Source organism: Elephas maximus, chromosome 20 (assembly GCF_024166365.1).
Source record: "Elephas maximus indicus isolate mEleMax1 chromosome 20, mEleMax1 primary haplotype, whole genome shotgun sequence".
Classification (NCBI taxonomy): Eukaryota; Metazoa; Chordata; class Mammalia; order Proboscidea; family Elephantidae; genus Elephas; species Elephas maximus.
In genome coordinates, this window is record NC_064838.1 from 77742129 (window position 1) to 77765178 (window position 23050).

The 23050-nt window shown below is 36.3% G+C and overlaps 1 protein-coding gene and 1 pseudogene across 1 annotated transcript; both read right to left on the reverse strand.

The window, feature by feature from the left end:
- Positions 1–1141: 1141 nt before the first annotated feature.
- LOC126063737 (olfactory receptor 10AG1-like) lies at positions 1142–2146 on the reverse strand. The gene has a single exon (XM_049862132.1). The coding sequence runs from the start codon at positions 2144–2146 to the stop codon at positions 1142–1144; it is 1005 nt and encodes a 334-aa protein (XP_049718089.1).
- Positions 2147–20058: 17912 nt separating this feature from the next.
- Positions 20059–21002, reverse strand: LOC126063738 (olfactory receptor 10AG1-like; annotated as a pseudogene).
- Between the last annotated feature and the right edge of the window lie 2048 nt (positions 21003–23050).

Consider the following 23050-nt stretch of genomic DNA (forward strand, 5'->3'; position numbering starts at 1 on the left):
GAATGATGAATTAGTGGAGCCCTGGCAGGATACACAAGTCATTCCTGATGACTTGAATTAAAGTACTTTAATGAAAGGGCTGGAAACCCTGGTGGCATAGTGGTTAAGTGCCACAGCTGCTAACCAAAGGTTCGGCAGTTCAAATCTGTCAGGTGCTTCTTGGAAACTCTACGGGGCACTTCTACTCTGTCATATAGGGTTGCAATGAGTTGGAATCGACTCGATGGCACTGGGTTGTTTTTTTTTTTTTTTTGGTTAATGGAAGTGCTGTTTACATGGGTGTGGTTAGATTACCTGGAGAATACCAGATCCTTGCAAGTGTAGATAGATATTATAAAACCAAGGCCTGAAGCTAAAAGGGGAGGAAATAATGTTACCAGAGAATGGGGAGGAGTGGAACCATAGATGCAGCAACACTCTGCAGTATATGTATTCTTTAAGGGACATGGGCAGAGAAAAGGTATAGAAGCAGAGAAAACACACAGGGAAAACCCCAAATTCTCCCCAGCTCCCAACATCTTAGCTACTGTTGGTGTTGCTAATTGGGCTAATCCAAACAGAGGGGCAGAGAAAGGCAGCAAATGCATCTGCAGTGAAATATAAGAAAAAAAATTATCACTGAACATGACCCTAATTCCTAATTAAACAACACATTCAATTATCTTTCATCGTGTTATTCAAACAATCTCTTACCTCACTTGTTCACAGTCAGAGGAAGGGTTTATCTTCAAGATTAGATTTTTGAACTTCAGTTAATTTGTGGTTTCATTACACAAAAGTAGTTAACTCTTTGGAACAAACGTCCCTTAACGTAATATAAGACTGTTCACACACCATTGATTATTTCTATTTAGGAATGTAGAAACAAAACTAGAAGATTTTTCTCAGTTGTGTTTTGGGCTTTGTAATGTAGATAAATTTTTTTTTTTTTAATCTACGTTATAAAACCCCAAACCCAAACCAAAGCCACTGCCGTTGAGTTGATTCCGACTCGCAGCAACTGTACAGGACAGGGTAGAACTGCCCCATAAAGTTTCCAAGGATTGCCTGGAGGATTTGAACTGCCGATCTCTTCGTTAGCAGCCGTAGCACTTAACCATTATGCCACCAGGTTTCTGTTATTTCAAGTCGCTGCTTCAAGTTAGTAATTAAGTAGTAATTTCTTCAGTGCCACCATGACATCTTTGTTCCTCAGACTATATATGATGGGATTCATCATTGGTGTCAAAATTGTGTAGAAAAGAGAAAGGAGCTTCCTCAGTCCTTCAGGTTTATTTGATGTGGGCTGTAAATAATTGATAGCAGCTGTTCCATAGAATAAGACTACAACTGTAAGATGAGAAGAGCAGGTGGAGAAGGCTTTGGCCCTCCCTCTGGCTGAGGACAATTTCAGAATACTGGAGATAATTTTGCCATAGGAGGCAACGATCAACAGAAATGGAACCATTAAAAACACCACAGAAACTATATAGACTGCCATCTCATTTACAAATGTGTCCCCACAAGCAAGTTTTAGTATTGGGGGGATGTCACAGAAGAAATGATTAATTTTGCTAGACCCACAAAAGGTCAAAGAGAAAATTTGACATATTTGTCCAATTTCGACTGGAATTCCACTGATCCAGGAGCCAGCCACCAGCTGGATACAGACTTTGTGGTTCATTACTAGAGAATAGTTCAGAGGGTTACAAATGGCCACATAGCGGTCATATGCCATCACTGTCAGGAGGAAACACTCTGTGCCTCCAAACATAAGAACAAAATACATTTGCGTAGCACAGGCCAAAAAGTAAATATTTCCTTTCTGGGTCCAAATGTCCCTGAGCATTCTTGGGACAGTGGCTGTTACATAACATATTTCCAAGAAGGAAAAATTGGCAAGAAAAAAATACATGGGATTCTGCAGAGTAGGATCAATTCTTGTTATCAGTATTATGATGCTATTGCCCAACAAAATTATCAGATATATGACAAAAAATATCCCAAAGAGAATCCACTGAAGATTGGGTATATCAGAAAACCCCATGAGTGTAAACTCTGTAACTGTAGTAGTATTTGATTTTTCTGCTTTTGATTTGCTTTCCATCTGTGGATATGGTAAATTCAAGATGATTAATTTAATCACAATTTTTAAGAGCATTTTCATTTCTGTTAATTGGATATGTGCATGTGTAAAGCTACATATCTCTTAAATTAACTCGATCAACACATTGCTCCATTTCTAGGGAATATGATTTAAAACTTCAGCAATGAACTGATATGCTATTAAAGAAATTCAACATATAAAATCCTGGTATATTTTATTAAACTTGGATCGTAATGACACCAGAGATATTGAGAAATGCACACTGTTATTTAGAGCATATTTTCAGGAAAGAGCCATGATTATTTTACCCCAATAAGAATGTATCATTTTCTATTGCTTAATCTCAGTTCATGAATATTTTCTGTATGGATATCCGTATTCCAACTTCTCTGAAGTCAAAATTTTTCTATAAATTTTTTTTCTTAATTCTTTGCTGAAAATTAGTGTTAAGACTTTCCTTTTGTAAGACTCAGTTTTCTTAAACCAGTCCTTCATTTCTGTGTTAATAAATGTGTACATTTTTATTTTATCTTCTGTATTTCTTCCATCACTCATACAAAAAAAAAAAAATGCCTTTTAACATCTCTTTTCAGTTTATGGTAAATGTTAAGTTACCTTTTTTTCAGTCAGAAGTATGACCCACTCTTCCTTACAACCAAATCTAACTCTGTCTGCCTCGTCCCCTTTGCAGTAATTTTGCTTTAAACCAATTATTAATCACTCTGGCCATGCATGAGGAAAGAGTGTGTGAATGAGACTGGACAAAAACACAATCATCTTACTTCACTCTATATTACTGTCCTCAGATAAATAGTCACTGGACACTACTTGACAATTCACATGACACTTATTTAATATTTACTCTCAACTTTTCAAAACAATTATTCTTCATTTTTTTGTCTCCTCAAACCTACTACGCCCCACTCCGCCTTTTATTCCAATCAGCTGATGATTTTGACTTAATAACTTCCAATGTAAAGGGGATCAGACAAGCATTCACTTATATTTTCTTATATCTATTAGTACTAGTTATCAAAATGAATATACAGGAATTACACCTATTTCTCATTTATTGACTATCTCATTATCCAACATTTCTCATTTACAACAATATTAAAAAATCTACTATCCACTCTTTGCCCGTTAATGAGATGGCGGGCACAGTGACAAAGGCTGAGGAGCAACCCTTCCCTAGAGGCAGTCTCTGGAAGATCTCAGGGTGTTAGTCCATGCTGCCCCTCACCCTCCAACCTTCCTGCCTGTGGGGGTGTGATGTCCAACTGTAGCGTGGGGCTGGCCTTCTCTGTGGCCATGGCCTCCAGGCAGCCATGCAGGCAACATCAAGTGTTGCACTGATGAGTACATCAGTAAATCCTAGCTGTTATTATTTCTACGATCATATTTTCTAATAAAAAAAAATCAAACAGAAGTCTGAAAACAGGAAAAAAAATCCTCCATTTTTTGCATAATGCCAATTCTTGCATAATGACCTGGTATTTGGAAACCAAACGAGTTGATAAATGAGGAGTGGGTGTATTTTATTAAAAATCATAAATACTGCTGTTATAATCCTTTGCCATGCATTTAATTTTATTTATAATTTGGAAAGTTAAAGGGCTGCATGTGTTACCCTAATTAGTTAACTCATTTTCAAATACAGTTTTTTTGCAGAATTTCATGTTTTTTGTTTTATTAGTTGCATCTTGATCTTCAAATTAAAAAAAAAAAAAATCCTTATATAAAATAACCCAAAAGTAAAATAACACCTTACCTTTAAAGATTGCATAAAGCTGTCTAGGAGAGTCTAGGAGTATTGTTAATATATATTCTTTTTAAGATTTTCACTTTTTTTTTTTAGTCTCAAGAAGTCACTTGGATTGTACAACAGCCTTTGCTTGCTTTCAAACACAAAGTGCTCTTAAAAAGGAAAGAGTTGCACTCACCCTGGGGGAAATCTCTCTTGTGTATCTACTTAATTTCTAGCAGAAAGCTTGTGTCTGGCAATCGGTGTGGTCTATTTTTCAAAACAATTTTCTCTGAATAGAGCTGACTTTTTCTGCAGCCCCTTTTTGGCATAAAGGCTAAGCAAACTTGTCTTCCAGGATATAGAGAGAGTGCTTGGAGGATTAATAATACTTACTCTCTAGCACTGCTTCCATGGAAAAAGTTCATCTTTCTAGCTATTGCATTTCAGACCCTGGACAATTGATGTGAACTGGACTTCCTCATTCTTACAACTGTAACTCATACAGATGGGTCCTTAGGAAAACATGTCATATCTTTTGTCACATGAACATGCTACCCTTAGTCTCTTCACTGTAATGGGTGCTTAGATTCCATTTTCTTTATTTCTTTTGTGTGTGTGTGTGTGTGTGTGTGTGTGTGTGCTATAGGGGAAATTTACAGCTCAAGTTAATTTCTTATTCAAGAATTCATACACACATTGTTTTGTGACATTAGTTACAATTCCCACAATGTGACAGCATGCTTCCCCTTTCCGCTCTGGATTCCCTATGTCCATTCATCCTGTTCCTATCCATTTCTGCCTGCTCTTCCTGTTTCTGGGCAGGAGCTGCCCATTTGGTCTCATGTATTTGATTGAACTAAGAAGCACATTTCCCCACATGTGTTATTTTTTGATTTATAGGCCTGTCTCCCCCCACACTTCTGTCAGTTTGTCATATATTGGGGGACTTGTGTGTTGCTGTGATGATGGAAGCTATGCCACTGGTATTCAACTACCAGCAGGGTAGCCCACGATGGAAAGGTTTTAGCTGAGCTTTCATACTAAGACAGACTAGGATAAAGGACCATACGGTCTACTTCTGAAGGGAATTAGCCAGTGAGAAACTTGTGAATAGCAGCAGAACATTGTCTGATATAGTGCTGGAAGGTGACCCCCCAGGTTGGAAGGCACTCAAAAGACAACTGGGGAAAAGGTACCTCCTCAAAATAGAGTCGACCTTAATGATTTGGATGAAGTCAAGCTTTCGGAACCTTCATTTACTGATGTGGCATGACTCAAAATGAGAAGAAACAGCTAAAAACATCCATTAAAATTCAGAACATGAGTTGTACTAAGTATGAATCTAGGACAATTGGAAATCATCAAAAATGAAATGGAACACATAAACATCAATATCCTAGGCATTAGTGAGAAGAAATGTACTGAGATGGGCCATTTTGAATCAGACAATCATAGGGTCTACTATTCTAGGAATGACAATTTGAAGAAGAATGGCGTTGCATTTGTAGTCAAAAAGAACATTTCAAGATCTATCCTGAAGTGTAATGCTGTCAGTGATAGGATAATATCCATACACCTACAGGGAAGACCAGTTAATAGGACTATTATTTAAATTTATGCACCAACCACTAATGCCAAAGATTAAAAAATTGAATATTTTTACCAACTTTTGCTGTCTGAAATTGATCATACATGCAATCAGGAAGCATTGAGAATTACTGGTTATTGGAATGCAAAAGTTGGAAATGAAGAAGTATAGGTAGTTGGAATACATGGCCTTGGTCAATGAAATGATGCCAGAGATGCTGTGATAAAATTGTGCAAGACCAATGACTTTTTCATTGCAAATACACTTTTTCAAAAATATAAATGACATCTATACTCTTGGACCTCACCTGATGTAATACACAGGAATCAAATCAACTACATTTGTGAAAAAAGACAATAGGAAAGCTCAATATCATCAGTCAGAATAAGGCAAGGGGCCAGCTGTGGAACCGATTATCAATGCTCATATCCAGGTTCGAGCTGAAGCTGAAGAAAATCAGAACAATCCATGAGAGCTGGACTAAGACGTTGAGCATATCCCACCTGAATTTAGAAAGCATCTCAAGAGTAGATTTGATGCATTAGATAATAATGACTGAAGACCAGACAAATTGTGAAGGAAATCAAGGACATTATACATGTAGAAAGCAAGAGGTCATTAAAAAGAGAGAAAAGGTCAAAATGGATGTCAGAAGAGACTCTGAAACTTGCTCTTGAACATCAAGTTGCTAAAACTAATGGAAAAAAAATGAAGTAAAATCGCTGAACTAAAGATTTCAAAGGGCAGCTTGAGAAGACAAAGTATTATTATGACATGTGCAAAGCCTGGAGTTAGAACACCAAAAGGGGGAAAACATTCAGCATTTCTCAAACCAAAGGAACTGGAGAAAAAAAAAAAGAAATCAGTCGAGTTGCAATAGTGAAGAATTCTATGGATAAAATACTGAACCACACAGGAAGTATCAAAAGAAGATGGAAGGAATACAGAGTCAGTGTACCAAAAAGACTTGGTCGATATCAATCACTTCAGAAGGTAGCATATAGTCAAGAACTGATAGTACTGAAGGAAGAAGTCCGAGCTGCAATGAAGACATTGGTGAAAAAAAAAAAAAGGCTCCAGAATACCAATTGAGATGTTTTTACAAATGGAGGCGGCGCTAGAAGTTCTCACTCATTGTTTCAAGAAATTTGGAAGTCAGCTACCTGGCCAACCGAATGAAGAGGTCCAAATTTATGCCTATTCCCAAGAAAGGTAATCCAACCGAATGCAGAAATTATTGAACAATATTATTAATATCTCACTCAAGTAAAATTTTGATGAAGATCATTCAAAGTGCCTGCACCAGTACATCGACAGGGATTGCCAGAAATTCAACCTGGGTATTCAGAAGAGGACATGGAACGAGTGATATATCATTGCGGATGTCAGATGGATCCTGGATGAAAACAGGGAATACCAGAAAGATGTTTAGCTGTGTTTATTGACTATAAACAGGCATTCAACTGCCTGGATCATAACAAATTATGGATAACATTGCAAACAGTAGGAATTCCAGAACATTTAATCGTGTTCATGAGGCAGTTGTTTGAACAGAACGAGGGCATACTTCATGGTTTAAAGCCAGGAAATGTGGGTGTCAGAGTTGTATCCTTTCACCATACCTAGTCAATCTGTATGCTGAACAAATAATATGAGAAGCTGGACTATACAAAGAAGAACAGAGCATCAGGATTAGAGGAAGATTCATTAACAACCTGTGTTATGCAGATGACACAACTTTGCTTGCTGAAAGTGGAGAGGAGTTGAAGAACTTACTGATGAAGACCAGGGACCAAAGCCTTCAGTATGGATTACATCTCAACATAAAGAAAAAAAAGAACCTCATAACTGGACCAATAAGCAACATCATGATAAACAGAGAAAAGATTGAATTTGTCAAGGATTTCATTTTACTTGGATCCACAATCAACAGCCATGGAAGCAGCAGTCAAGAAATCAAAAGACACATTGAGTTAGGCAAATTTGCTGCAAAAGAACTTCTTAAAGTGTTGAAAAGCAAAAATGTCACCTCAAAGAATAAGGAGCGCCTGACCCAAGCCATGGTGTTTTCAATTGCCTCATGTGCATGTGAAAGCTGGACGATGAATAAGGAAGACCGAAGAATTGATGCCTTTGAACTGTGGTGTTGACGAAGAATGTTGAATATACCATGAACTGCCAAAAGAATGAACAAATCTGTCTTAGAAGAGATACAACCAGAATGCTCCTTAGAAGCATGGGCAAGGCTAGGTCTCACATACTTTGGACATGTTATCAGGAGAGATAAAATTAGATTGGGAAAATATAGGAAATAGTAAAAGTTGAATGAAAACTTAGAACGTTTAAACAGGCTTTCTTTCAACAACAGTTGTGTTTTACGGTACACAGGCCTAATATAATTTCTAAGACCTTTTAGGTAATTTATTGATGTTAAATCGAATTAGGTATTGTCATAATTTAAGCTTATATATTTTTGCTTTTTATGTCAAAAGAGAAAGGATATATATATATATATTTGGGTCTGCTAATGGATGTGTTCATTTTTGCCATTTAAAGGGATGAACTATAGCAGGTATGCAACAAAGACAACGTTTAAGAGGTTTATTAAAAATAAATTTATTTCACATGGTCAAAAGATTCATCTGTCTGACTAAAGTTTAGGTTTCTTGCTGTTAAAATAACAAAATTTTCTTTGATTTCTGAGTTGAAGGTTGATTTAAGAAATACTATTGGAGTCATTATTCCCTGTTCTTGACCATAGCGAATGTGACCCAGCTGGAGCTGGGCTCACAAGAGCGCACAAAGATTCACAAGGACACATCAACTGGGCCCTGAGGTATAAAGACAATAGCTAAGATAATCTTGGAAAATACCTTTTGGGGAACCTTTCAGGTGAGCCACTACACAAAAGACTTTCCATTCTTATCATTTTCTATTAGCATTTAGTGAATAGAAAATGTGTTGGAACAATGAAGATCCTCTTGACTGTCCTTACTGAAACCTGTACCAATGATTGTTGAAAGAGACGATTCAAAATGTAGGGTCACAGTTTCTACTAATCTGTGAAAAGGTGAAGCTTTCAAGGTTTTGCCCATTTTGTAGTGTTAGTATATGCTGATGACTCTGTAATGTTCCTTGGACTCGGGCAGACATGGCTGTGGCAGCATGTCTGTCCATTTTCTCACTCTTGCTTATGCTGTAATATTTCCTTGGATTCAGGCAGACATTAGCTCTGGCAGCATGCTTGTGTGCTTCCCACTTTTGCATTTTTGAATGTATGCCAAATAAAATTTTCTTTTTGCTTTACTAAACTTTGTGATGTTTTTATCACACAACAAGTGTTAATTTATTCTTTGTGTAATCTGCCTAGAAGACAAAGGTTCAGCCTCTTATTAGAATAGGATTCCTGAACCAAAAACCAAGCTGCATGGCTTTTAGAAAAAAAAAAGCCAAGGCTTTACTCTAAGATCTTTGGTTAAATACCTTAAGTATTGTTCCACGGTGACCTGTAATAAACTACTGACAACTCTGAAACTTCATGGAAAGCCACGTACTCAAAAAAAATTTTTTTTTTATAAAAGAAAAGGGCTAAAAAGTTTTATGTGATAAATTACATGGAAGGTGTCACAATCAAGAAAATCACCTGATTTTGGGGGGGTTAAGATTTATATGTTAGTATTTCCTCTTGTGTTTTTGCCTAATATTAACCAGCAAACACATAATATTATGCCATAATTTTATTATTATTTCTTAATTGCTAACTTGGTCACAACTTTATCAAAGCCAATGGTTTGATTGGGGAATTCACATCATATATTTATGAAGTTTTTTTTTTTTTTTTAAATTACTATTCAGCTACGTAGAGACTTGATAATCTTGGTGTATTCTTGATATATCCTGTCTATATGGTATTATACCTCAAGATTATTGTGCATTATACATGAAGCTCTTTAAAAATATGGTTAATAGTTATATTTATAAATATTTTTCTCTGAAGTGTTTTTTATTTTTTGTTATTTTAACTGATTTTATTTGGCCTTTACATTATGCTTATAATTAATTTCCATCACATCTTTTACTATGAGTATTATTTTTATAAGTTAATCATGGCCATATTAAGTTTTGTCATCTGCAGATAAGTTTTTACTTAGCTGATTTGATGAAAACATTTGACCAAAATATCTCAACAAGAAGATGGACTATATTGGACCAGCAAAAAGGACTGTGACTAGACTGAATAAAATTTCCAGAACTCCTATGCAGGAGCACAGGATGTGGCTGATCCAGAATCTCATGGAACAGAAATTAACTACATAAAACTGAGTAAACGAAAGGAAACTATGAGTTTTATGTGGGAACATTGCTGATGTCTTAAGGTCCTGCTTTCTACATTTTAAGAAACCATTTTCCTTTCTCCTAAATTATCTAATAGGTCTAGATATCATAACTCTTGAATTAGCAGTTCTTCTCTCATAAAAACAGTTTTGTGACTCTCCTGCTTCTGAGAAAGTGGCACATGACCGTTAATAGATAAACCAAGGAGGGACAGCTTGCCCTCGAGAAGAACACTTAGTATGTTTTAAACGGATTCACTGAAGACCTCCATCAGGAGAGGTCCCTACTATATCATTTGTTACTCATGTATTCATGCATTCTCTAGTGAAAACCTGGTTGTCACATGTGAATTTTTCTATACCTTTTGTTTCCTCTAGACAAACTTTGTGTGTGGTCAATCCAACTATTCTGGGTTTAATGATTTCTTTTCAACCGACAGTGAGTTTATGCTGGCAATCTCTTGTTTAGATTCCTGATGAATGCATGGGCAACACACTTTGAGAATTTTAATATTATGTTTAGATATTCATAGTTATGCTTGCAATAAATATTGAAAAAGTAGTGTTAAATTGTTATACTTTACAAAAAGAAAGTCAAAAAGAAACTCATTGGTACAACTCAGGGTATAGTTGGTAGCTTTAGTTCTGAGTTATGGTACAGTTGAATTGGAAAAATCTTTAAGAAATTTATCAGTCATTATGGCACAAATAACAGATGAAGTTGCTAAGGAGATAAAAATGCAACACTAATCTTTGACCTCATTATCCAAAGAGACATGAGACAACAAAATAGCCTTAAGATTTTCTTTTTAGCCCAGGAAAGTGTAGTCTGTGCTGCAGCAGATACCTCTTGTTGCATTTGGATAAATAACACAGGAGAAGTAGAACAGGATATATATAGAAATTAGACAGCAAGCTACTTGGTTACACACTGTAACACCCTTACAAATACCAGATTTATTTGGTTGGTTACCATCAGGAATAAGCACATGGGCTAGACGACTACTGCGTGGGATAGTAATGTTTTTAGTCTGCCTCCTGATAGTATGGGGCATAATAAAACTCATCTTACATTGTCTTACACACCTAAAAGGGCAAAAGAAGGCCTTGGGCCAAAATGTTGATGTACATTGAGTCTGCTTACTTCGGCAATGAGATTGACATTGCTTTTACTCAAGATCCTGGTGAAGAACCAGATGATATCTGGTGGAAAACCAGCACCTTGAGTTTAAAGAGCCTGCCATGGCTGCCATCTAAGGGCTCAACAAACTCCAGGTAGTAATACCTCCAGTCTCCAATCAAAAGAAAAGAATTATTTAGGAGATAATATTGGAGCCATTATTCCTCGTCCTTGAGCATAAAGAACGTGACCCAGCAGTAGCTGGACTCACAAAGGCTCATAAAGACGGGTCAACTGGGCCCTGAGGTATAAAGGCAATAGTTAACACAATCTGAAAAAAAAAAAAAAGAGAATCTTTTAGGGGGACTTTCACATAAAATCCACTTTTTCTTTTAATATTTAGTAAATAATTATAAACCACCAAGACCCTTAAAAGTAACTTACCTACCTGCCCTTGGCAAAGAGTCTTGGCAGAAGCATCTCCAACTGACTCCACTCCTTTTCCTTGTACAATGAAATAAATGTGCATTTCCTATTCTACGACCTCGGTCTCTCGTTTACAAGTCATGGCGAGTAAGAACCTGGGGTTTCCACCCAGTAACATATAGGTCTTTAATGTCTCTGGTTAGGCTTATTCCTAAGTACTTCTTTTTTTTTTTTTTTAGGGACTATTACAAATGGTATTGATTTGCTGGTCTCCTTTTCAAAGTTCTCTTTGCTGGTGTGTAGGAATCCAACTGATTTTTGTACGTCGACCTTGTGTACTATAACTCTGCTGAATCTTTCTATTGATTCCAGTAGTTTTCCTGTGAAATCTTTTGAGTCCTCTGTGTATAGAATAATATCATCTGTGAACAGGGATAGTTTTATTTCTTACTTTCCAATTTGGATGGCCTTTATTTCTTTTTCTTTTTCTTGCCTTATTGCTGTAGCAAGGAATTCCAGCACAATGTTAAATAAAAGTGGTGATAAATGACATCTTTGTCTTGTTCCTATTCTCAGGAGGAATACTTTAAGCCTCTCTCCATTAAGAATGTTAGCTGTTGGTTTTGTTTAGACTTCCTTTATTATGTTGAGGAATTTCCCATCTATTCCTATTTTACTGTTTTTTTTTTTTAAAAAAAATGGGAGTTGAACTTTATCAAATGCTTCTTTCGCATCAATTGAGATGATCATGTTATTCTTTTCTGTTCTTTTTATGTGGTAGGTTACATTTGTTGGTTTTCTAATGTCACACTATTCTTACATAAAAAAAAAAAAAATTCTTACATACCTGGTATGAATCCTACTTAGTCGTGGTGTGTTATTTATTTTTATTTTTTTGATATGATGGTGAATTCCATTGACTAGAATTTTATTGAGCATTTTTGAGTTGATATTCAAGACAGAGGTCTTTAATTTTCTTTTTTTTGTGGTGTCTTTGTTTGGCTTTGGTGTCAGGGTTATGCGGCTTCATGGAACAAATTCAGGATTATCCCTTCCTTTTCTATGCTCTGAAATAATTTGAGTCCTGGTGTGAACTCTTCTCAGGGATTTTATTTGCTGAAAGAATCTTATTACTTCTTCAGTCTCTTTTCTTGTTATAGGTCAGATCAGATTTCCTTAGGTACATAGTGTGTTTCTAGATATTTGTCCATTTCCTCTGTTATTATTGTTTTCAGGTGCAGACAAGTTTGTTCTGACCATAGTGACCCTGTGTACAACAGAAAGAAACGCTACCCAGTTCTATGTCATATCTATACCCATTGCTATGTTTGAGCCCATTGTTGCAGCCACTGTGTCAATCCACATAGTCAAAGGTCTTCCCCTTTTTTGCTGACTCTCAACTTTACCAAGCATGATGTCCTTCTCCAGTGACCTGTCCCTCCTGATAACATGTCCAAACTACTTGAGACTAGATCACGCCATTCTCACTTTCAAGAAGCACTCTGGCCATACTTTTTCCCAGACAAATTTGTTTGTTCTTCTGGAAGACCATGGTGTGCTCAATGTTTTTTAGCAAAACTGTAATTCAAATGCACCAACTTTTCTTCAGTGTTCCTTATTCATTGTCCGTCTTTCCCATGCACATGAGGTGATTGTAAATATCATGGCTTGAGTCAGGCGCACCTTAGTCCTCAAAGTGACATGTGTCCTTTGCAGCAGATTCCCCCAATGCAATGAGTCATTTGATTTCTTGACTGCTGTTTCCATAGTTGTTGATTGTGGATCCAAGTAAAATAAAATCCTTGACAGCTTGAGTACTTTCCGCATTTTGTGATTTGCTTATTGATGCACTTGTGAAGATTTTTGTTTTCTTTATGTTGAGATGTAATCCATACCGAAGGCAATAGTATTTTATCTCCGTCAGTATTTCAAGTCCTCTTTGCTTTCGGAAAGCAAGATTGTGCCACCTGCATATTGCAGATTGTTAATGAATGTTACACAAATCCTGATAACATGTTCTTTATATAGTGTAGCTTCTCAGATTACTTATTCAGCATGTAAATTTAATAGGTATGGTGAACGGATATGACACTGAAACAAACTTTTTCTGATTTTTAAACCATGCAATATCCTCTTCTTCTGTTTCAAAGACTGTCTCTTGTTCTTCACAAGCACAATGAAGTGTTTTGGAATTTCCATTTTTCACAATGTTATCCATAATTTGTTATGTCCCAAACAGTCAAATTCCTTGCATAGTCAATGAAACACAGGTAAACAACTTTCTGGTATTCTCTGCTTCCAGCCAAGATCCATCTGACATCTGCAATGATATCCCTTGTTCCATGTCTTAGTAATTGCCTTTTTCTTTCTTCCTGTATGATATCCTTGATGTCATTCCAGAATTTTTCTGGTCTTCGGTCATTAGTGTTCAATGCATCAAATCTATTCTTGAGATGGTCTCTAAATCCTGGTGGGATATACAGAAGGTTGTATTTTGTTTTTTGTGTTCTTGTTTTAATTTTCTTAAGCTTCAATTTGAACTTGCACATTAGCAATTGGTCTGTTCCACATTTGCCTCCTGGCCTTTATCTGACTGACCATATTAAGCCTCTCCATCACCCCTTTCCACAGATGTAGACAATTTAATTCCTGTGTATTCCATCTGATGAGATCCATGTGTATAGTCACTCCTTATGTTGTTGAAAAGAGGTATTTGCATGGAATAAGTCTTTGCTCTTGCGAAATTCTACCACGCGGTCTTCTATCACCAAGGCTATCTATGATTTCTGACTACAGATCCTTGTTTCCAACTTCCACATTGCAATCACTAGTAATTATCAATGCATCTTAATTGCATGTCTGATCAATTTCAGAATGGTAAAAATCTTTAATTTCCTCACCTTTGGCCTTACTGGTTGGTGTGTAAATGCAAATAATAGTCATATTAATTGGCCTTCATTGTAGGTGTGTAGCTATTTTACTGTCACTTACAGTGTTGTACTTCAGAATGGATCTTCAAATGTTCTTTTTCACGATGAATTCACACCATTCTTTTTCAATTTGTCATTCCTGGCATAGTAGGCCATAATTTTGCCTGATTCTAAATGTCCAGTACCAGACCATTTCAGCTCACTGATGCCTAGGATATAGATGTTTATGCGTTCCATTTCATCTTTGGAGATTTCCAATTTTTCTAGATTCATACTTCATACATTCCATGTTTTGTTTATTAATGGATGGTTGCTGCCTTTTCTTCTCATTTTTAGTAGTGCCACCTCAGCAAATGAAGGTCCCAAAAGCTTGCCTCCACTCACGTCGTTAAGGTTGACTTTATTTCGAGGAAGCAGCTCTTCCCCAGTCGTATTTTGAGTGCCTTCCATGCTGGGGGGCTCACCTTCCAGCACTATCAGACGATGTTCTGCTGATATTCATAAGGTTTTCACTGGCCAATTTTTTTCAGAAGTAGATTGCCAGGTCCTTCTTCCTGGTATGTCTGAGTCTGGAAGCACCAGTGAAACCTGTCCACCATGGGTGTTCCTGCTGGTATTTGAAATCTCTGTGGCAGACCTTCCAGTTTCACAGCTACATGCAAATTAGTATTGCCATTCCTGCCTGTTTTGGTTACTGTTTGCTTGATATTTTCTATTACACCCTTTGAAATTAATATGTCCACGTCTTTACATCTAAGGTGTGTCTCTTGTAGACAGCACATTGATGTGTTTTTAAATACATTCTGCCACTCTCTTGTCTCTTTAAAGGTGCATTTAACCCATTTAAATTCAGTGTGGTTTTTGATAGGTATGAGTTTATTGCTGTGGTATTGTTATTCTTTATTTTTTTTTTGGTGCTGAGTTTACTTTGTTCCTATTACTTTCCTGTCCTGAATTCTTTTGGTTTGTAGATTGTCTTTTTCTTTTTCGTGGTTAGAGATCTTGTGTTTATAGAGACTTTACGTTTTTCTTATTTTTTATACTGATGAGTAGGTTTCTTAATTTTTCTGTAGTTACCTTGAAATTTGCCCTTTACTTCCTAAGTTTGAACCAGTCTTTTATTATTTGGTACCCCCTTGATTTCCCTCTGTTTGAAAGTTATATACCTTCACCATTTATTCCTCCTTTTAATGTTTTGATGTTGTCATCATTTATAGACTGACATCTCTGTTTCCTGTTTTAAATCTTTTAGTTTGTTTTATTATTGAGAGTTCTTTACCTTAGTTGGTATCAGGCTGATGTTGTCCTGTGTCAGAGACTCCAGTTTTTGTCTTATGTTGTTGGATCTCTGACCGAAGGACTCCCTTTAGCATTTCTTGTAAGTTTGGTTTGGTTTTTACAAATTCTCTTGATTTCTGTTTATATGGAAATGTCCTAATTTCGCCATCATATTTGAGAGAGAATTTTACAGGATATAAAATTCTTGGTTGGCAATCTTTGTCTTTCAAGGTTTTATATATGCCATCTCATTGCTTTCTTGTCTCCACAGTTTCTGCAGAGTAATCACAGCACTGTCTTACTGTTTCCCTTTTGTAAGTGACTTTTATTTTTTATCAAGCTGCTCTCAGGATTCTTTCTTTGTCTTTGGTTTTGGGATGTTTGATTATGATATGTCTTGGTGACATGCTTTTGGGGTCTATCCTATATGGATACATATAAACATTGAGTTTCTTGGATGGTCAGTTTTCCACCTTTCATGATATTTGGGAAGTTAAACACAGTGCCGTCAAGTCGATTCTGACTTATAGTGATTCTATAGGACTGCAAAGTTATCTGCCAGCAAATCTTCAACAATCTTCTCTGTGTTTTACATTTTCTTACCCTGTTCTGGAACTCTGATCACGCACAAATTATTACTCTTGATTGAGTCCCAAATAATTCTTAGGGTTTTCTTCAATTTTTTCTCTGATTTTTTTTCTCAAGCAAAGGGGCATTCATGGATTTGTCTTCAATCTCATGGATTCTGTCTTCCATTGTTTCAATTTGTTCTTAAATCATTTTATTGTGTTGTCCATTTCTGAAATTTTTTTGTTTATCTTTTGGATTTCTAGTAGCTGGTTTTGTATGATTTCTAATTGTGTATTTATTTTGGCATTTTATTCTTGTATTATTTTCCTGAAATCTTCTATTGCTTTGTCTGTGTTTTCCTTGGTTTTGTCAATGGTTTCTTCTGTGTTTTCTATAATTTTGTCGATTTATTACTTTTCTTTGTGTGTGTTTTCTTTGATCTCTTTCCTAATCTCTTGGAAAGCCCTATGTATTAGTCTTTCTAATTCCCTATCATGCAATTCCAGTGCCTTTTCTTCTGCCAGAAGGTCATCTGATTCTTTGTTTTGCTCATTTGCTGGAACAATCTTGTCTTGCTTTTTTATATATTTTGATATAGGCAGCAGTCTCTGAGACATTAAGGTATTATTTTCTTTATTTATTGACTGTATCCTCATTTGTTTCATCCTGCTTTTTTTTTGTTTTATTTTGATATGTTAGGGCAGGTGAGCTGGGCATGTTTTGTTGCTTTCTCATCTGTGGGCATGACAGCTCTTACCACCTTGACTGGGTGAGCAGGGCAGCAGCAGGCATGGTGAGCTTGTTTCATTGCACACTGCTTTAGCCAGGTGGCCAAGCTTGGAGTGAGTGGGCACTGTCTGCATCCTGATCTGGTCCATAGATGTAGGAACAATCAAAGGCCTTTGACAGAAAGCCTGGGGTATCTTACAGAGAGAGGTATGGGCTCTCTTCCCATCGTTCAGCAGTTAGTCAAATGGTGGAAAGGGAGGGACAATGCAGGCTCATTGTTGCAGTGGGCCTGAATTGAGGACACTGTAGTCACAGTGGCACAGCAAGGGCTAATAGGAAGGGAGGGTAGTATATAGTGTTGGTTGGGAGGAATAAAGAAAAAAAGAGAGAGAAAGAAAAAAATGTGTAGCCAGCAGGTGGGGATGTGGTGTACCTGTGGACTGGCAAGAAGGAAGGAAGGTTGCATATGGAGATAGTTGTAAGGAGAAAGAAAAGGGAAAAAAAAACAAAGAAAAAAATATGGCATGGTTTTAGCCGGTGGGTTGAGGAGGGTGATGGCATGCCGGTAGCTCCCCAGCTAAGTGGGCATGGTGTATCTCATTGGGAAAGGTTGGGAGAGTTATGGGGTAAAAGGTCGAGGGATGGGAAAGAATGTTTCTCTGAATATGAAGTGTTCTGTCTCATGTTGGGAACACCATGAGGTTGTCTTTCTATACTCCCTGTCTGGGGTCATTGCTGGCTGTGCTCTATGATAGCAATGCTGTGCATGTTAAATGGCAGGGGACCTCTACTTCGTTTCTCTCCTCGTTCTCTATTTTCCTTCAGTTTTTTTCTTCCATTCAGTGTTTGATCTAGTTCTTTATCAATTCATTCGATGCTTAGAGTTCCTGGATTGACATCTGTATCTGTTTGACTTAGTTTTTTTTACTCTTTGTTGCAGAGGGACAGCATGATGTGCCTGCCTAGGGCTCCAAGTTAGCATCAATTCCTGTATTTAATCTTTTGCCAATTTATTTTTAAGGTGTAGTTTTTGGAATTTATTGAAATTATCTTTGTCAGAGACTGCATTAACAATTTTCTTTAATAAATATTTTATTGGTACTGGAAAAGAGATATATGCCCAGTTGCTAAGTATGTCATTTACATGATCTCTGAAAATCATACAATTGTCTTTAAAGTTTTTATCTCTTTGATTCCTCAAGTACCAAAAAATTATATTTGCCACGAATGTTATACATTTTCAATTTATATTTTTGTCTTTTTTAATTGCTGGATACTGATAAATCCTTCATTAATTCAATATTTGTTGACATTTTCTCTTTGTTTTCTTTTTGTTTTAAAGATTGTCAATTTTTCATCATTCAAGCTCACTGATAGTCATTTATTCTTAACTATGTTCATTCTGTGATCACAAATTTGTCTATCTCTGGTTCTACTGTTACATATCTTTAAGATATTTTTCAAGGAATGACCATTGGTATTATTTATTTTGATTGCTCTAGGTGAAACACGGACACACATATTTTGTTTGGTTTAAGTGATTTGTTTCTTTTACAAATCAAAGACACCTTGGCTCATATTGAAGCCTCTACTAGATACTAGATTCTTAAGACATATAGTAACAAGAAGCAAGGAAGACATGCATATATTTTCTTTTTGTTTCCTTATGTTATTTTCAGAATGAATATTGATTACACTTTCCTGTGATATACCAATTATACTTTCATTGTAATAAATACAAACTATACAGAGAAATACAAAAAATAAAGAAGAAATCATTTGAAATCCTGCCACTGTGGGCAAGTCTATAATCCTTTCTAATCCACACCTGTACCCAGCACTGAAATGTAAATGTAAATATTTCAGTGGAATTATGTGGTACCATCTTTCGTTACAGGGAGTCCTGATGGTGCAGTGGTTAAGTGCTCAGCTGCTATCTGAGAGGATGGTGGTTCAACCCACCAACAACTCCACAGGAGAAAGATGTTGAAACCTGCTCCAGTAGAGATTGCAGCCTTGGAAACCCTGTGCGGCAGTTCTACTCTTCCTGCATGTTCACTATGTGTCAGAATCAACTCATTGGCAATGGGTTTGTTTTTTACATGTTTATATCTCATTGTTTTACAAAAATGGGGGATGTTTTATAAAGAGATTTCAATTTCTTTCATATGTAAGCATATGCTTGGAATTTCTTCACCACTGCTGTTCTAAAATCTTCTTAATGGGCTGTGTAATTTTATGGTACAGATGTACTCCAGTGTCTTAATACAATCTCTTATTCCATTTGTTTCCAATTTTGTTTTTTCACTATATTCTTTTTTGGTTAAATATTCCTCAATGAATGTATATTTAGAATAATCATTTTTGTACAAGTATTGCTATTGTTATTTCTATAAAATGGGTTTTCCCTCAATCAGTTTATAGATTAGAAAGGTGAGTTTTTTTTTTCTTTCAAAAATAATAATTAAAAAAAGAAAAAAGCTAAATCATTGTCCAAAAAGTATGCAAGAATAGAATGGAAGAATGATGTATAAGTGGGAGACTGGAGGACATAGAATTTATTCAAGATGATTCCAATTAAAGTACTTTAGTGAAAAGGCTATTTATCTGAGTATGGTTAGATTATGGGAAAAAATACCAGATATCACAAAAACAAGGCCTGTAGCTAAAAGAGGAGGATATAATGTTACCAGAGAATGGTGAGAGATGGAACATAGATGTGGGTACACCCTGAAGCACTTGTAGTCTTTCAGGAACATGGGCAGAGACAAGGTATAGAAGCAGAGAAAAAAATGTGGAGAAAACCCCAAATCCTCCCCAGTTCCCAATATCTTAGCTACTGCTGATGTTTCTCATTTGCTTAATCAAAAAAGACAGGTAAAGAAAGGCAGCAAATGCATTTGAAGGAATGGAAAATGTAAGAAAAAAGTATCACAGAGCATGACCCTAATTCCCAACTATGCAAACAATTTATACCTTGTATTATTCAATCTCTTACCTCACTTGTTCACAGTCAGAGGAAAGATTGATCTTAAAGATTATATTTTTGAACTTCAGTTAATTTGTGGTTCGATTACACAGAAGTAGTTAATTCTATGAAACAGAGGTACCTTGACAATGTGAGATTGTTAGCACATTGTTAATTATCTCTATTTCAGAGTGTAGAAACAAAATTAGAAGATTTTCCAATTGTATCTACATGACAAAAACATAAGCACATGCTTTCTATAATTTCTGTAATTCCCTCATGTTAATAATTAGGTAGTAATCTCTTCAATGCCACCATAACACTCTTGTTCCTCAAACTATATATACTGGGATTCATCACCGGTGTCAAAATGGTATAGAAAACAGAGAGCAGTTTCCCCAGTCCTTCAGATTGATTTGATTTGGGCTGTAAATAATTGATAGCTGCTGTTCCATAGAATAAGATTATAACTGTCAGGTGAGAAGAACAGGTGGAGAAGGCTTTGGCCCTCCCTTTGGCTGAGGACAATTTCGGAGTACTGGAGATAATTTTGCCATAGGAAGCAACAGTCAGCAGAAATGGGACCACTAAAAATATCACAGCCAATATATAGGCCACCATCTGATCCATGAATGTGTCTCCACAAGCAAGCTTGAGTATTTGGGGGATGTCACAGTAGAAATGATTAATTCTGTTAGACCCACAAAATGAGCGAGAGAAAATCCGGCATGTTTGCCCAATTTCAACTGGAATTCCACTGACCCAAGAGCCAGCCACTAACTGGATATAAACTTTGTGGCTCAGGACTATAGGGTATTTCAGAGGGTTACAAATGGCCACATAGCGGTCATAGGCCATCACTGTCAGTACCAAACACTCTATGCCTCCAAACATAAGCACAAAACACATTTGTGTAGCACAAGCCAAAAAGTAAATATTTCCTTTCTGGGTCCAAATGTCCCTGAGCATTCTTGGGACACTGACTGTTACATAACATATTTCCAAAAAGGAAAAATTGCCAAGAAAAAAATACATGGGGTTCTGAGAGTAAGGTCAAGTCTTGTTATCAGTATTATGATGCTATTGCCCAACAAAATAATTAGATACATGATGAAAAATATCCCAAAGAGTATCCACTGTAGATTGGGTACATCAGAAAACCCAATGAGAACAAATTCCATAATTGTAGCATTATTTGATTCTTCTGCTTTTAATTTGCTTTCCATCTGTATATATGATAAATTTAAGAAGGTTAATTTATTCACTATTTTGAAAAGCATATTAACTTCTGTTAATTGGATTGGTACTTGTATAAACCTACATAATTAATGAATTAATTCCCCCATCACCATGCTCCATTTCTAGAGAACGTCACCTGAAACCTCAGCAATGAACTGAGATGCTATTAAAACCAATTTAACAAATAAAATCCTGGTATATTTTATTAAACTTTTATTTTAATGATACTAGAGAAATTGAGAAGTATACACTGTTAGAGCTTATTTTTCAGGAAAGAGCTCTGATTATTTTACCTCAGTGAGAGGGTGTCTTTGTCTCTTGTTTAGTCTCAGTTCTTGGGTTTTTTCTCTGTAAACATCCCTAATCAACTTTTCTCAAGTCAAAACATTTTCATAATTCTTTTTTTTTCACTTCATTTTTCATTCAAAGTTTAAGACTTCTCCTGTATATTATAAGACTTGGTTTTCTTAAACCACTCCTTTGTTACTGAGGGAATAAATGTGAGCATTATTAGTTTTCTATTTTTGTATCCCTTCCGTCGCTAATACAAAATATAAAAAAACATGAAGCTCAGGATGCTGTTCAGTAACATTATCATTTAACACACCTATTCAGTTTATGATAAATGTTAACCTTTAATTTAATCAATAAATATGACTCACTCTTCACAATATTTTTTTCACTCCTTACCCACCTAAGATTCTACTTTACAATGTCGTATAATTTTCTTGCAACCAAATCTAAATCCCCCTCTCCTTCACTCCTCTTAACTCTGATTACACCCAGTTATCACTTACTCTGGCCCTGCATAAGTGCCGAGCATGTGAATGAGACCTGAGAAAAACACAACTGCCTTGCTTCACTTTCTGTTATTGCCCTCAGACAGGTATCAGTCACCGACAGGACATTACTTGACAATTCACATCATGCTTGTTTAATATTTAGTTTCCAGCATTTCAAACAATTATTCATGCATTTCCTTCTCTCCTCAAATCTACTACCCCCTACTCCACCACGTAGTCCAATCAGCTGATGATTTTGAATTAACTTTCAACGTGAAGGTGATCAGACAATCATTCCCTCATGTTACTTTATTAGCAGTTTTGTTGCCGTTGTTAGGTGCTGTCGAGTTGGTTCCGACTCATAGCAACCCAATGTACCACAGAACAAAACCCTGCCTGGTCCTGCACCATCCTCACAATCTTTGTTATGCTTGAGCCCATTGTTGCAGCCACTGTTCCAACCCACCTCGTTGAGGGCTTGCAGGGTGGGAGTGGAGCCCTAGAGGCAGCTTCCTGATGGAATCTCTGATGCAACAACCAAGCCCACTGCCATCGAGTGGATTCCAATACATATTGACCCTACATGACAGAATAGAACTGGTCCATAGGGTTTCCAAGGAGTGCCTGGGGGATTTGAGCTGCCAGCCTTTTGGTAAGCAGCCATAGATCTTAACCACTACACCACCAGGGTTTCCAGATGAGGAAGGTGAATTGGTTAAGCCATGGGCCCTCCAGTCACACAGCCCCAGGCCAGCTTTATCCAGCTTTGTCTCTTCCAGGCATCCTTCTCCACAGAGGCATAATCCATAATTGGGCTTGTCACAGTGATGAGCACATCAGTAAATCTTAGCTGTTAGCGTTTCTATGTTTATATTTTCTATCTAACTAAAGAAAATAGGACAAATTGATATGTTCTGAAAACAGAAAAAAAGAAAAAAAAACAAAACTCTCCATTTCCACATAATGGCAATTTTTGTATAACGACCTGGTCTTTGCAATCTAAACATGTCCATAACTGAAGAGTAGGTGCTTTTATTATAAATAATAAATGTTGTTATTATGATCATTTGCCATGCATCTAATTTTATTTAATTTATAATTAGGAAAGTTAGAAGGCTGCGTGTGTTATCCTAAGTAATTAACTCATTTTCAAATACAGTTTTAACCAGAATTTTGTGTTTTTTATGTTTTACTAGTTGTATCTTGGTCTTCAAATTTAGAACTATGCTTACATAAAATAGCCTATCAAAATA

What these genes read in the sequence shown, in the direction of transcription:
- LOC126063737 (XM_049862132.1), bottom strand. Translation starts at nt 2,146, where the DNA reads ATGAAAATGCTCTTAAAAATTGTGATTAAATTAATCATCTTGAATTTA.